Source organism: Camelina sativa, chromosome 8 (assembly GCF_030686135.1).
Source record: "Camelina sativa cultivar CO46 ecotype springtype chromosome 8, ASM3068613v1".
Taxonomy (NCBI): Eukaryota; Viridiplantae; Streptophyta; class Magnoliopsida; order Brassicales; family Brassicaceae; genus Camelina; species Camelina sativa.
Window position 1 is genome coordinate 17,557,480 of NC_141887.1, and position 15,865 is coordinate 17,573,344.

Sequence of the window (15,865 nt, forward strand, 5' to 3'; positions counted from 1 at the left end):
AAAAAATGGAGAAAGACAAACACATTTCAAGATGGACTTATTAGCTTAGTTTTTGAAGGAGAGAAGGATTCAACTGTGATTGTTTCTCATAGTATCAAGCAGATTTAGAAAGTTGCTGATGTCGTTTGCCTTGTTCTCGACGGTGAGATTGTTGAAGTTCTTAAACCGAGTGAGCTTTCACACGTTAAGCATCCAATGACTCGAAAGTTTCTTCAACTCAGTTCTTGAGACCAATTTCTCATCGTCCTTCAAGTCATTTGCTACTTTTTCCTTGAATGTGCTAATAATCTCTTTTGAGAGAAGAAAAGTTCTGTCTGAATGTAAGAACAACTTATAAGGTTTTTGTCTTTTTATCTTTTGTTTAGTAAATGAAATCACATATATATCTCTATGAACAGCAAACCTATAAAAGAATTAAGATGAAATGGACTTAAAAAACTTGATTCGGTGAGATCTGCATCAACTGAGCTTAACAGGAACAACAACAGAAACTTTAGGTGAAGAAGGATCAAGTTGGATGATCTCCTTTCTTCCTTCTCCTCCATTCTCAGCTCTCTCTTTAAACGTTTTTGTCACTGCACCAAACGCGTTTGAAAACCATGAAGCTCCACTTGACACATAAGGGTTTGCCATTAAAGCTGTTCTTGCGCTAATTGCAGTCTCTTCAGCAGCTGCTAAAGCAGATTTGGTTATCTCCCTCACTTGATAACGCTCGTCGATATCTCAACTTCTCATTCACCACAGTTGTTTGTTCCTATGATTAGCTTCTTGCTTAGACCCATCTAATCGTCAAGCGAGGCAATGGTTGCTAAACTCACTAAAGAGATTCACATCACTAATTGAATTTCATCATGAACAGAAACTCACCGTTGATTCCAATCTTAATCTCCTTAATTTGAAACTCTCATATGAAGTAATATCTTCTTTTACATCTCTCTCTTTCCTCAGCTGGAAAACCTTGCAACATTCAAATTAAAAGACACTTGATAAAGTCTTATTGCAGATTCTATGGCTACTAAATGATAATGCTAAAATCCAGATTTCATACAAACAAAGAAAAATAGAAATAACCAAAACATAAAGACTTTTACGGGGAAATTCATAATAATCAAACAGTATCAATCAGACGGGGAGGATAAGGTTTAACAATCGTTTACCTGGGCCACTTGGATGGAGTAATGGGTAGCACCTAAAAAACCAAACCAAATCAAAAATAGGGCTTGAGCACCATACCCAACATCTCAGTCATATTTGTTCTTTTTTCTTTGGTGTCTCAGCCAAACACTTCATAGATGAAGAATCACCCAGTGTCTCACATAAGGAGACCACCAAATCTGCCACCTGAAAATTTAAGAAAGCTAAAGGATCTTAAAGATCAATATAATGTCTCCAGAAAGTCCAGACACTATGAAATCCAATTATAACGAAAGAAACACAAACATATAAGACCCATCAAGAAGAAACAGCAAAGACAATAAGTTGTACAAAAAAAAAGATTAAGACTTTTGACTAAAAAGCACAAGGTGAAAAGTTATAAAGTTCGTTCACCCGTTGCAATCACCGTTTCACTATTTGATTCCCAGAACCTGGCAAATCTCAATCAGAGCCAAAACTAAAAAAAAAAACTCACTTTTTCTCACCCAAATAAATCTAATATTCTCGCAAAACTCGGAACACAAGCATGAAACTGTTTAGATCGAAGCATATGAAATCTCAAAGATCTAAAAATTCGGAAAATTTCAAAATTTGAGACATACCCATGATAAGCATAGCGTGGGGAAGCGCGCCGAGCATGGGAAGGAACAAACCACCGACAGTTCCAAGGCCAAGGATCTCGAGAAGAAGCTCACTTCCGGCAGAGAGATACGGAGCAGCAGTGAACATGAGAAACGTATATTTTCAGAATCAGAAACACATTCACTGCAACTATGATTATTCCATTTTAAGCTCAATTCCTGACACAATTAAGCAAACATTGACAAAATCCAAAACCAAAAACTTCAATCCGAATCAAAACAGATCTTACATATCTATTAGTGAACGAAAGAAAAATAAGCAATTAGAATACAAAAAACAGATCTTACATATTGTCGAGAGAGACAAATCTCAATGTACTGCAGCAATCCAGAACCTCCTCCTCCACTCTTTGTCTTTGGTAAAGAGAGAGAGAGGCGAGAGAGAAAAAGAAGATTCGAGTAAGGGTTTTGTTTTTTTTGTTTTAATATTGACATGAGTGGTGAAAATTAAAAGAATCTCAAAATATACGGTCAGGATTTTAAATAAACATAAAAAATGAACGACTGAGATTAAAACATATAATTGGGTCAGATTACCATGTTATAAAGATTCGCGTGTTTATCCGTTTAGGAGTTAATGCGTAATGACAGTTGTATCCCTCCACGGAAATAATTTAATAGTCATAATTTTAATAATATTTGATTGTAATTTTTTATAAAACTAAGGTTTCTTTGTTAAAATGTTTTTCGATTAATAGTAAGCATAATAATAATAACTAATATTGATGAACAAGGGTAAAATATTTTAAAAATTGTCATGATCACGTGGATATATGTAAATAACAAATATTTTTTTTGGTATTAAGTTACATATTGGTCGTACTAAGGTATAACTCCAAACAATTTTCGAATATTAAACGCCTAAAAAATAAATAAATATAACTCCTCTTTAAATGCATTTCTGTAACTCTCACTAATATGTGACAAACAACTTTGCTTATTGGATACTCTTCGATCAAAACAAATTTGATCATCATATTCATAAGGTCTATAACTAATTATGGCATTTCACTTTTTAATAAAGCCACTGCTTTAATGACTGACGACTAAGCTACTACTTTTAAGACCCAACCAAAATACTCACTCTTTTGCAAAACTACAGTGACACTAGTAACCGTTTCTCTAATTCGGCGCGTACGACAGAGAAAACACACCACTCCACGCGCTCCAATCATTTTGTTTGTTTCACGTTTAAAAGACACTTAAGTGCTTACTCTGGCCACTTCCCATTCACACTCATTACTCTCTTATGTGTCCCTCTCTCTCATTACTCCAGTTATTAATATTTCTTTTGCAAAAATGTCCAAAGCGGTTTTACTGGTGGCTCTCTGCTTTTTACCGGTTCTAACCATCGCGGCTAGGCCGAATAAGAACCCGTTTGTCGTGCGAGGCCGTGTCTATTGCCACACTTGCCTCGCTGGTTTCGAAACATCAGCCTCTACTTACATTCCTGGTAACGTTTTACATTAACATCCAAGATCCAAGATCCAAATCTCCTATGAATCAGATTTGCAATTTCCTATGTTTACATTTTTTTCTTTTAGATCGTGTTTTGGACTATGTATCAGTTTTGAACTTGCAGATCTGTGTTTTTTGTAAAGTTTTGATACAAAACTTGAGAATCTGTTATACGTTTTCGGGTTTTGTTATATAGGAGATTTGAGATCTTTACTATGAAATATGAATATATATATATAGGTGCGGTGGTTAGATTGGAATGTAAAGACAGGAGAACAATGGAGTTAACTTATAGCCACGAGGCGCGCACCGACTCAACAGGATCATACAAGATCTTGGTTAACGAAGACCATGATGATCAGTTCTGTGATGCAACGTTGGTTAGCAGCTCTCAGTTACGTTGTTCCACTCTCTCCCCTGGCCATGACCGTGCCCGTGTGACTCTCACCCGTTTTAACGGTATTGCTTCAGATGAGCGTTTTGCTAACACTATGGGATTTCTGAGGGATGCACCAATGCCAGACTGTGCGGATGTTGGTGCGGGATTTAGCACCTCTCCACATACCGAACTAAACCAGAAAGACAATTTGGTTATTTAACTGGGAATCCGGTTAAGTACTCAGTTAGGTCATTTAAGCCCACTTCGGATAGAAGAAGCCCAGCCTCGAGGATGAAGAACCGACTTCCACTTCGCCCGGCGGCCGATCTAAGAGATAGAGTAACTTTCTTTATTTCAGTTCGTCTGATAAGGAAAGTTAATATATTGTGCGATTCATGAATATGTATAAAGGGGGAAGGACTTCTCCATTGTAAGGCATCGATTATTGAATACAATTATTGAGTTCACTTCTTGTTCTTAGCAATAGAAACCCTAATTCTTCTAATATCAAAGCCTAGATTAGTTTTCTAAGAGAGTTTTCTTTACTGAATTTGTTTTTCCCCATAAACAAATTCATTGTAGAAATCCAGTTTCTACAATTGGCGCCGTCTGTGGGGACCGCAAATCGTCTCTAAAAGTTACTCTCTAAGAAAGACAATCTTGTCCGAAAAAGGTCTCCGAAAAGTCCACGATAATGTCTTCAATCATCAGCGAAGTCAACCGGCGCAAACCGTACCACCTCCAACACACCCGATGTCACGGGCATCGCACCTGCTCAAGACAACGTTGCAACACAGCGCGATGTATCAATCAGGCCGGCTACCGCCGTGTATGTTCGCCGCCCCGTCACCGAGTCAAGGAACATGACTAATGCCTCCTCCAAACTCCCACTTGAGGCCAGATCTGAAGGGGAGACCAGCCAGGAAGCAGGGCGAACTCGAGAAGAGACAACCAACCGCGACACGGAGCTCTCCGATGAACAACCAAGCGAGGAAGATGCATGCACCACGACAGCGGTCCAAAATCCACAGGTCGTCTCCATGGAAGATTTCAAGATCCTGTTCGGCACCATGACGAAAGAGATCTACCAGATGATCTCCGAAACTAACCGAAGGGTCGACACCGTCATAACTCAAACAACCCCATCGCAAATCTCTGCTGGACAGTCGCCCATACTCGGCACTGACGGTCTCACTCGTCGTCTCGACTCCTCGGACGTCCAATACGAACGGAGGAATCCTCCCCCTCAGACGACATCGAGTATTCGACCTACGAATTCAAGTTCACGTGTGTACAAGAATTCGGCCGTCCCAGTCGCCCGCTTCACAAACGCGGGGTCTTGCCTCGAAATCGAAGAAATCAAGACGCAGATCAGCAGTATGAACACGCTTCTTAATCGGGCCATTAGCACGGCTCCAGAAATCGACAGGATTGTCGAAGTAACCCGACAATCCCCTTTTACTCAACGGATCTTGCGAGCCGCCATCCCAAACGTCAAGCTGAAACTCCCAACCTACCTGGGCGACAAAGACCCCGTCCACTTCATGACGTCCTTCATGGCAACCATGACAAAGGCACGATTCACCGAAGAACAGAGGGATGTTGGTTGTTGTCAGTTATTCGTTGATAGCCTCCCCAGCCCTGCCTTGGTGTGGTTCTTAAGCATTATCGAATTCTCATCGAACGGGGCATGACGAGCTCCGACCTTTGGGAGATGACCCAGGAACCCGACGAATCCATCGGCAGTTTCCTGAGCAGATTCAAGGAAAAGCTAACGCGCGTTACCGTCCCAGAGGATGCCGCAATGGCGGCCTTCATAAAGGGGTTGATTCCCGGGTCGCCATTACGAAAAGATCTTAACATACGGGAGCCCAAGGACCTCGACGACGCACTACGTCGAGCCTCCAGATTCGCGCTCGACGAAGATGAAGACGCCCAGTTAGCCGCAAAAATAATCGGGCAACCGTCGCACCCCCCTAAGGCTAAGAGCCGGGACGAGCACCATGAACCTCGCAAGCATCACGACCCCCAAGACCGAAAAAAGGGTGTCGTTCATGCGGTTTCCGAGGTGGAGGACCAAAACAAACAGCCATCCGACCCAAAGAAGCTGTACTGCGATTTCCACATGATCGTCGGCCACTCCACACACGAATGCGTCCATCTGAAGAATTTCCTGTACGGAAAGTATCTTTCCGGCGAAGTCGAAGCCACCTTTCAGCTGAAGAGCATTCGTGGAGGCAGAGGCCGCCGAGGGGGATGGCGTGGTGGACGATCTAACGGTGGCCGCGGCGCCGGAGGAGGACGAGGCCACAACGGTCCGACCAACGGAGTTCAATAGCCGGCTAACCAAGTACTGGCGAACCATCAAGAGGAGATGCTCCAGGCGGACGAGCTGCCTGGCCCACCCAAGCGACAGAGAGGGCAAAATCCCGAGCGGGTCAATTCTCCCGTCCGAGGACGAATAACCATGATACTTGGCCCACTAGAGGACTGCGCAGACTCCGTCCGCGCACTAAAGAAGAGGGCGCGTCAAGTTTGCAGCCTTCAGGCAGCCCTAAGCGAACCTCCACTTTGCTCGGACCCCGTATCGTTTACTTCGGAAGACGCCAAGGGAATCCAACACCCCCATTCGGACCCTCTAGTCATCGACGTTGAACGGGTTTTGGTCGACACGGGAAGTACCGTCAATGTGATATGCTGGCAAACGCTAGAAAAAATGGGTGTCACGCCGGAACAACTGAAACCCGAATCTCGCACACTGACGGGCTATGATGGGGTCGCCAAACTTTCGATGGGCGACGTGAAGCTGCAGGTGCGAGCCGGCGGATTGTCCCGGAAGACCAAGTTCGCAGTCATCGACGCGCCATTTTGGGGGTACCGTGGATATACGTGATGCAGGCCGTACCATCGACCTATCACCTCTGCCTCAAGTTCTCAACCACCACGGGAATCTGCACACTTTATGGTGACCAGAGGGTAGCCCAAACTTGCTCTGTTATCGAGAAGAAGCAGAGGAAGACTGAAGACGCGTAGCAACTACAGAGCGGGGACCATCTTATCGGTCCCCATAAGTCGGAAAGAGATCGCCTCAAGTCTCCGGAGTGCCGAATCTTACAGGTGAACATCGATCCCTCCGACCCCTCACGAACTGTTGGCATCGGTGCCGAACTGGAGGAGCACATAAAGTCAAAGCTGATCGCTTTTCTGCAATCTCGGTCCTCCACATTCGCCTGGTCAACGAAGGACATGATCGGGATAGACCCCGATGTTATCTGCCACAAGCTCAACGTCGATCCCACATTCAGACCAGTAAGGCAGAAACGACGACGCCTGGATCCAGATCGGGCCAAAGCAGTTCAGGACGAGGTCGAGGGGCTGCTCAAAGCTGACCAAATAATGGAGGTCCAGTACCCTGACTGGCTGGCCAATCCAGTCGTGGTAAAGAAGAAAAACGGTAAATGGAGGGTATGCGTGAATTTCACCGATCTCAACAAAGCTTGCCCCAAGGATAGCTTTCCTTTGCCACACATAGACCGTCTCGTCGAAGCCACGGCTGGAAACCAACTGCTCTCATTCATGGATGCCTTCTCAGGTTACAACCAGATCGCCATGAGTTCAACTGACCGCGAAAAAACGGCATTCATAACGGATAGGGGGACCTATTGTTATAAGGTCATGCCGTCCGGGCTGAAAAACGCTGGAGCAACCTACCAACGGCTGGTAAACATGATGTTTGCTAGTTTGCTTGGAAGAACCATGGAAGTCTACATCGACGATATGCTGGTTAAATCTTTGATCGCAGAGCAGCACATCGAGCATCTCGCTGAGTGCTTTGATATCTTGGATCATTTCCAGATGAAACTGAACCCAACGAAGTGTACATTCGGAGTCACTTCAGGTGAATTCTTGGGGTATATCGTCACTGAGCGGGGGATAGAAGCGAACCCTAAACAAATCGAGGCCATATTTGGATTACCGTCGCCGACCAGCAAACGAGAAGTGCAACGCCTGACCGGCCGCATTGCAGCCTTAAATCGCTTCATCCCTCGATCGACAGATAAATGCCTCCCTTTCTACCAACTCCTCTGCGGAAATAAGGATTTTCACTCGGACGAGAAATGCGAGGCCGCCTTCCGGCAATTGAAGGAGTACTTGACTTGCCACCCAGTATTAGTCAAACCAGAAGACGGCAAAACACTGTACCTCTACGTCTCGGTTTCCAGTTCGACTGTCAGCGGCGTATTGGTTCGAGACAACTGCAGGGATCAAAAACCTATCTTCTATACGATACTCCACGCTGGAGAAGCTCGCACTCGCAGTGATCACCACCGCACGGAAACTCCGATCCTATTTCCAGTCACATTTTGTCGTCGTGTTAACCGATCAACCACTCCGAACTATCCTCCATAGCCCCCTCCAATCCGGACGCATGGCGAAACGGGCAGTCGAGCTAAGTGAGTATGACATCGAATACCGCTCCCGTCCAAGCTTGAAGTCGCAAGTTCTGGCCGACTTCATCACCGAGCTGTCTCCTGACCTTGACGACCCCAATCCTAGGGAAGAGCATTGGACAATGTTCGTCGATGGATCGTCGACGAATGAAGGATCCGGAGTGGGACTCATTCTCCGGTCCCCCACCGGTGAAGTTCTCGAGCAAGCATTAAAGCTCAAATTCAGAGCGTCTAATAACGAAACGGAGTACGAGGCCGTCCTCGAAGTGACACATTTGCAAGTCTTCTGTGACTCCCAACTCGTAGTCAGCCAATTCAGTGGAGAGTTCGACGCCAAAAATAAGCGAATGGGGGCGTATCGGCAGTTGGTCTGAGCATTGTCCGGGGAATTCACATCTTTTTCTTTGACGAAGGTCCCACGGAACGAAAACGCATCAGCCGACGCCCTCGCAGCCCTGGCAAACAACTCCGACCCTGATTTACGGCGCACCATCCCGATCGAATGCATCGACGCTCCCAACATCGACCCCGACAATCAGATAGCAGTAATCAACGACGACTCAGTTCCGATGGAGGTCAGCGAACTAGTAGAGGATCTGACGGACGTCACGAAGCCTCGGGAAGACTGGCAAATTGAGATCAAACTCTATATCTCCGACGGCGTCGTCCCACCAGACCGATGGGCAGCCCGACGCTTAAAGGCTCGAAGTGCCAGATACATCCTCTTGGACGGGGATCCAATCCTTGGACGTAACCAACTTCATATGGAATAACATCTTATGTCGGCACGGACTTCCATATGAGATTGTCACCGATAACGGCACACAATTCACCTCGATGATCACCAGACGTTTCCTGGCGAAGTGGCATATCCGCCTCATCACTTCGACTCCCCGATACTCGCAAGGAAATGGACAAGCTGAAGCCACTAATAAGTCGATCGTCGACGGACTAAAAAAGAGATTTGGTCGAAGAAAGGGGGCGTGGGCAGACAACCTTGATGGCGTATTGTGGTCCTATCGAACAACCCCGCGGCGGAGTACGAGACAATTCCCTTTTTCCTTTGCGTATGGCCTCGAAGCACTCGCCCCTGCCGAAGCAGGAGTCCCGACACTCCGACGTACCATGATGGTCAGCAATCCTGAACTTAACAACAGGATGCTGATTAACCACAACGATCTTGCCGAAGAACTGCGCGATCAGGCCCTAGTCCGAGTACAACACTACAAGGATGCAGCTGCTCGGTATTATAACAAGACTGTTCGTCAGCGACGCTTCAACGAAGGCGATCTGGTTCTACAGGAAGTTTTCGAGAACACCAAACAAGTCAACGCTGGTAAACTCGGCGCTCGGTGGGAGGGTCCATACCTCGTATCCAAGGCAGTTCGCCCAGACGTCTACGAACTTGTAACAATGGCCGGAGAATGGATCAAAAATTCGTGGAACGCAACCCACTTGAAGCGTTATTACTGCTAAGTCGTCTTCACGATCCTAACTAGGAGTTTTCGGGAATCCAAACTCCATTCATCTTTCCTTTGTAATACGAACTACGGTTGGCTTGATCCCTGTTTCGGGGTACGTAGGCAATTCCTTGTCTTTTCAAGATTAAGTGAATGCAACTAAGATATTAATAAAGTCTTTATTTCGAATACACTTCGACCGGCAGTACGCCAAATTACGCTGAAAGTCGTTTGGATTAATTTCCATCACACTTCGTCTACAATCGTTATTTTCAAGTACAAATGGAAAACTTCCATTGAATAAATTGGATAATACGAGTGAAGCAAATTCTTGATCAATCGCCATTACATGCTTTGGAGATTGGACCGACTAATAAAACAAAAAAAAAAGCGGAGAAAAGAGACACAAAGGAGAAAACCCTTCCTCCTAGCGCCAGTTCTCTTACAATAAAAAAAAAAAAAAAAAAAAACTGCTCGTCTTCGAAGATTGGCGCGGTACGAGGCTCACCATAACCGTTCTGGATGATCCTGCAGCCGAAGTGGAGGAAGAGGACCAGACAAATCGTCCTCCAAAGGTTCCTCCACCTCCATCTTCATTAGTTCGGCTCGCCAAAACCGGCGTGCCTGCCTTAAGGCCTCAAGTCTATCCGCCGAGACTTCGAAGACATGAGATATCAAATCTTCCAGGAAGGTACATGGGCCCTCGACCAAATGCCTTTCGCGAAAGATTGGGCCAGCCGATTCCAAAAAATTGGCATATCGCCTCAACCTTTCCAGGGAAGCCCGATAGGCCAGATGTCCGTAATAAACAGATGCGCGATATCCTCCAGAGGTTGGCAGTCGGCCTCGAGTAGGGCAAGCACATCCATGCGCGCAACCTGTTCCTGGCACGTCGCACGCGCGGCAAGCAACCGGGTCATTTGCCACTTCGCCAAGAAGAAACCTTCGGCAATCATCTCGTTCAGAACCCGAACAGTCCCGTCTAAGCGGTAGAACCAACAGATCTCGGCGAGCCTCAGACGTCTCGCCGTAAGATGAGCCCCCAACCTATAGCGGCGAGCTCGGTACCGTCGGAGTTCTTGGCATATAAGACTCCCCTCCACGCCAGTCATATCTACGAAAGGGACAGGTGCACGAACCAGAAACGTCTCCGCCCGATCTAGTGCGGAAGGATTACCCGACGCTTCAGTACACCCGGCATTGCTCGTCGAAGCATCTATTCTTTCCCGGGCCCGTCTTAGCCATGCGGATCTAGTGCGGAAGGATTACCATCCTTCTTTTTCAAGAAATTGTGAAAGTTGGAATGTCTCTTTCCCCCAATCCTCAACCCTATTTATATAGGGTCGTGGGAAGTAACCGCCGCGGAATCCACCAATCAGAGACCGCGAAAATAATTTTTGACGCGTCCCGAAAATAATTCTCAAAGACCGCGAAAAAATAATAATAATAATAATAATACCGAACTGGGTTAAGTATTGGTATATACCGAACTCACTCTCCGTTGACACCCTGACCAAGTGATCAACTCGCGTAACTACGCACTAGTTTTCAGGATTAAGCCGAACCCAGAGTTGTTATTTCGCACCTGACTTTCATATGTAGGGATAAGCCGGACCCAGAGTATTTATTCCGTACCCGATCTTTTAATTTAGGGATAAGCCGGACCCATAATATTTATTCCGCACCCGATCTTTTAATTTTGGGATAAGCCGCACCCAGAGTAGTTATTTCGCACCCAAACTTTAGTTCGGACGGAATGGTTAGCCGAACCCAGAGAATAATTTCGCAGACCGGCATCCAAACTAAAGCAAGGGAGATAAGCCGAGCCCAGTATCTCGCTCTCCGACAAAACGCATCCCGTTAGGGCTAAAAAGCTTAATTTTTAAAGTTTGATTGAAGTTTTCTACCATCGTTTAATAAAAATTGTCGGATATAAGCCGGGTACATTTTTCAGTAATAAAAATAGCAAACTTTAAATACTCAAATAGTGTAATTCGCCTGCTATAATGCGGCAGAATCTTATTACATACTCAAATAATCTTTATTTCAAATAACACATGTTATTTCCGAACTGGTGCACCATTCGCCGCGATCTCACGAACACTCGTCTTGAGTCGTTTTGGCATTGGCCACAACAGCTGCAGCCCGGTCTCATCCAATGCCCTGGCTTTCTGTTCGGACTCATCCAGCAAGTCAATAGTCATTTTCCTTTTTGCCTTAAGTATGGCAACTTCAGATTCTAAAGTCTTCAGCTGGCGGTCGATCCTACCTTTTTTCATATGAAAGTACTGGAGATATTGCAGGATGTCTCGCGATAGTTACCTGACGAAAGAAGGTATCAGCTTCAGCAAACTCGGCATCACTAGCACGCCTGTTAATATAAAACGGCTTGACGTTTCCTGGAATGAAGTGACCAATCAGGGTAGGATCCATGTGTGTCGGCCTCCGATCTGCTTCCTTTCGGCACTTGTTGCAATACGCAACCAGGCATGGCGGCAGGGCCGCTATCCTCTCGAATCCATTCTCGATCCAATCTTTTGGGTGGGATTCGAGCATCTCAAGCTTGAGCAGCAATTCGCGTTGCGCTTGTTCGAGTGCGGCGAGTCGATCGCGGTACTCCGTGTGAAGGTCTTCCACCTGATGAAGAAATTCTTCCAGGTCACGTCTCTCTTCCGGTTTTACGCAGAACATCAGCATCCAAGGAGCTCGGATGTTCGGGTAGTAGGCCATCCCCTTTCAATAGCTTTGGCATTCGAGAACGTCGGGACACCATTCCCGATAAAAGGGGATTCCACGCTGCTAATAGAGTTCGACATCGCTCACGTTTAAAGTTTTTCAATAATTGTTCAGTTCGGAGACCGCGCTGGTTGATTTATATGCACACTGGGGGGTGAAATTTCCATAGTCTGTGCAAAATGACAAAAGTGCAAATTTCGAGAATTCGTTGAGTTTTCCTTTTTGGCAAAAGGAAAAATTCCGGCACAAAAAAAATAAAAAAGGAAGAAAAAGCTTCAAAAGGGAGAATGGGCCGAACAAGTCGGCAATGTTTTACAAGGTATTCAAACCCACACATAATAAAGTTTGGCGCAAAAACAAAAAATTCAAGATCAGCGTCCAAAGCACCGGTCAAATCGGCTTGGAAGCTCTCGGCATTGGAGCCATACGGATGGTAGACGGAGTCCGGAGCCATCGTTCCGGGATGCAGAAGTCCGTAGCCCAGCTGATCAGGGGACATGACGAGGTCGTCTTCATTCAGTTCGAGGACGTCGATCGCTTGGATAGTTTCCTCGGCTTTGGCCTTGTTCATATCAATCTCCTCGATTCGCTCCTCAGGAATAACGGCCCCCTTCTCGATCAGATATTGTACAGTTTCCTGCACTCTGGTAGCTTGGTTTAACAGGTCTTCCAAGGGGCGAATCTTCTCTTGTTCGACTAAATAAGCCTTGACTTTATTCAATCGAGTCTGCGCCTTCTTTGCTGTTCGCTCCACCTTCTCCAAACGATCCCGCCGAAGTCTTTTAACCTCAAAGTCGAGTTTGATTTTCAACTCGTTGCATGCTCCCTGCAGTTTGGATTTCTCTCCTTTGAGAATAAGCGCTCGGGAATTCAGCTCGCCAATCCTCAGTTCGGATTTGGCGATGATACCGTCCTTTTCAGCAAGAAGAGCTTCAAGCTCCTTGATCCTCTCGTCCTTAGCTTTGCTGGCAACTCGGATTTGTTCCGCGCATTCTTTCACCTTTTCAAGCTCAAATCCAGACTTTTTATCGCTTTTGACTCGCCTATCGTACAATTGAGTCAGCGTATTCATCCTGGCGGCAATCTGTGAATTCAAAGAACATACGTCAGTAATGCCCGAACAAAGTTTGAACGAGTTAAAGAAAATGATAAGGCTAACCATCAAGTGGGATTCGGCGACGTCAAAGAACGCTTGTTGGAACTCCAGTTCGTCCGCTGACGGAAGAATTCGACTAGAGATCTTCAAGGTTCGGAAAAGTTCGCCTGAAGCATCACGACTTGTGACCAAAGGAGTATCACCGAAATACTCAAAGGCAAACCGATCCGTTTTGTCATTTTCTCTTGCCAGACGGAATCGGTCGGCAGATTCCAGTCCGGCGTCTTCAGCTGAGCGTTTGTGGCTTGCTGCTGGCTGCGGTGCCTTCTTTTTGTGTTTCCTCTTCTTCTTTATTGGTCCAACTCCGAGCTGAGGAATATCTTCTTCATCTTTCGGAGGGTCGGCATTCCCTAAGGCTAGGGAAGGGGTATCGCCTTTCGCAACGTCGACCGTGTCGACGTTTTCTTCGGAAGCCCGAGTGGGCTCGATGACGGTCCGATCCTGAACAGGATCAACGTCAGACCTGTCCTGAGGAGGATTGATGTCGGCTTCGATGGTAGCCTGGGTTTCTCGGCGAACGACCTGGAGACTATCGGATGCGATGACACGTGACCCAGCTGGCTCCGCAGTTCGTCCTAGCGAACTCGCGAAACTTGGGAATGTTGTCATGGGTTTGCCCATCGCTTTTTCAACACGGATACGGGTAATAAATTCCCACCGACGATTGTTCCCGGATAGCAGAGCGTTCCTGACAGGGTGATAGTCCGGAGCTAGACGTGTTGCGCAAAATGGACGATCTGGAAGCAAGACATGAAAAAGTTAAAATAGGTCAGAGGTGCCGAAGTCAATTAGAATGTACTGGAAATATAAAATCTACCAGGATTTTCATTCCACACTCTCCGATGGAAACCCAATGGATTGACGAGCGAGTACTGATCGACGCGGACATAAAAGTAGTGGTTCACCCACTTCTTGAATTTGGAAACTCTTTGACCAGCAAGGAAATTGTGCGCCGGTCTCATATTCACTTCCCAACGATGCGGACTCTTTGATGACTTGAAGTTGGACAGTTGCTCAAAGCATTGAACTCCAATGTTAACTCCGACTTCGGCTGCTATGGTAAGGGCAGCCATGAAGTTACAAATGGCTCCAGGAACAAATTGGCAGATCGCTATCCTGCGTCTTTGGGCGTAGAGTGATATCAATGCTGGGATTGGGAATAGGAGGCGACATTCAGTAAAATAACCCTCGTACAAGCATATGTACCCTTCCGGCGGGTTCCAGGGGCGCTGGTCGGCTCGAGGGATCAGAATTGTGACGTTACTGTTAAATAGACCGCATGAGTTCAGCATGTCGTTCACGGTTTTGATCGCACTCAAACTCTTATCGCCTCCAATTCGTCCTTTATGATCTAACAAAGGATCGATATCTTCGATTGAGATTCCTAAAGGCGCGAATCGGTCTTCTTCTTGCGACAACACATCTTGAGTCAGTTCGTTACTCCCGTCTTCATGAAGAACTGGTGGAGGAGTCTGTGATGATGACGCTCCAGCTGAGCAGCGAGTTAGAAGAGATGAGATTTTCGGAGCCCGATCTACTGGATTCTCCGATCTGTGCGACGCGTCTGGAGGTGCGACGAATTAATTGCTCGCTTTCGCTTTCCGGCGAAAAAGAGGGATCCGAAGTGCCCACCATGATGTGAGTTCGGAGAGTGCGGAAGAAAAATGGAGATAAATGACCTTTCATTGTTGGCAGAAAATGAGAAATGACGAAGGGAGGAGGCGTATTTATAGAGTCGAATGGGCGGCAACCCTACGAAGAGTCATTATGACCTACGCGGCTCTTCGACTTCCGACCTAGCATATGTGACGCAAACGACATGTGTCATCCCGACGGTTCACATTGAAGTGGCGCGGAAATCCCGGGTAAAATCAAATGATTTTTTATGGTCTAGATAAGATATTCTCTTTTCCATAGTTCAAAATATTCAAATTGTATTCCGAATATTTAGAACTGGGGGAGACTAATTGTTGGTGCGGGATTTAGCACCCCCCACATACCGAACTAAACCAGAAAGACAATTTGGTTATTTAACTGGGAATCCGGTTAAGTACTCAGTTAGGTCATTTAAGCCCACTTCGGATAGAAGAAGCCCAGCCTCGAGGATGAAGAACTGACTTCCACTTCACCCGGCGGCCGATCTAAGAGATAGAGTAATTTTCCTTATTTCAGTTCGTCTGATAAGGAAAGTTAATATATTGTGCGATTCATGAATATGTATAAAGGGGGAAGGACTTCTCCTTGTAAGACATCAATTATTGAATACAATTATTGAGTTCTCTTCTTGTTCTTAACAATAGAAACCCTAATTCTTCTAATATCAAAGCCTAGATTAGTTTTCTAAGAGAGTTTTCTTTACTGAATTTGTTTTCCCCCATAAACAAATTCATTGTGGAAATCCAGTTTCTACAGCGGAGATCATGAAGCTA

General features: G+C 45.8%; 5 protein-coding genes and 1 long non-coding RNA gene across 10 annotated transcripts; 4 read left to right on the top strand and 2 right to left on the bottom strand.

Annotated features, from left to right (window-relative positions):
• Positions 1–291: 291 nt before the first annotated feature.
• LOC104707179 (uncharacterized) lies at positions 292–2,220 on the bottom strand. Of its 5 annotated transcripts, none has more exons than XR_015564484.1 (5): positions 2,085–2,220; positions 1,758–1,955; positions 1,158–1,341; positions 868–957; positions 292–754 (listed from the first exon to the last, which is right to left on the bottom strand). It is a non-coding gene; the product is annotated as an uncharacterized LOC104707179 (long non-coding RNA). The 5 variants fall into 5 exon arrangements; XR_754574.2 differs by having other exon boundaries at positions 292–782; XR_015564486.1 differs by having other exon boundaries at positions 1,158–1,358; positions 2,085–2,215.
• An 837-nt stretch (positions 2,221–3,057) lies between these two features.
• Positions 3,058–3,868, top strand: LOC104709535 (protein DOWNSTREAM OF FLC-like). Its single transcript, XM_087463606.1, has 2 exons — positions 3,058–3,249; positions 3,495–3,868. The coding sequence occupies exons 1-2, from the start codon at positions 3,096–3,098 to the stop codon at positions 3,851–3,853; spliced, it is 513 nt and encodes a 170-aa protein (XP_087319732.1). The 5' UTR covers positions 3,058–3,095; the 3' UTR covers positions 3,854–3,868.
• Positions 3,869–6,007: 2,139 nt separating this feature from the next.
• Positions 6,008–6,666, top strand: LOC147940093 (uncharacterized). Its single transcript, XM_087461142.1, has 2 exons — positions 6,008–6,445; positions 6,532–6,666. Exons 1-2 carry the CDS (start codon positions 6,008–6,010, stop codon positions 6,664–6,666), a joined length of 573 nt encoding a protein of 190 aa, XP_087317268.1.
• Positions 6,667–8,062: 1,396 nt separating this feature from the next.
• On the top strand, positions 8,063–8,857 carry LOC147940094 (uncharacterized). The gene is made up of 2 exons (XM_087461143.1): positions 8,063–8,452; positions 8,498–8,857. The coding sequence occupies exons 1-2, from the start codon at positions 8,063–8,065 to the stop codon at positions 8,855–8,857; spliced, it is 750 nt and encodes a 249-aa protein (XP_087317269.1).
• Positions 8,858–8,921: 64 nt separating this feature from the next.
• Positions 8,922–9,560, top strand: LOC147940095 (uncharacterized). Its single transcript, XM_087461144.1, has one exon. The coding sequence runs from the start codon at positions 8,922–8,924 to the stop codon at positions 9,558–9,560; it is 639 nt and encodes a 212-aa protein (XP_087317270.1).
• Positions 9,561–12,390: 2,830 nt separating this feature from the next.
• Positions 12,391–15,122, bottom strand: LOC109125938 (meiosis-specific protein ASY2-like). The gene is made up of 5 exons (XM_087461145.1): positions 15,116–15,122; positions 14,254–14,928; positions 13,440–14,173; positions 12,597–13,364; positions 12,391–12,450 (listed from the first exon to the last, which is right to left on the bottom strand). Exons 1-5 carry the CDS (start codon positions 15,120–15,122, stop codon positions 12,391–12,393), a joined length of 2,244 nt encoding a protein of 747 aa, XP_087317271.1.
• Positions 15,123–15,865: the final 743 nt, after the last annotated feature.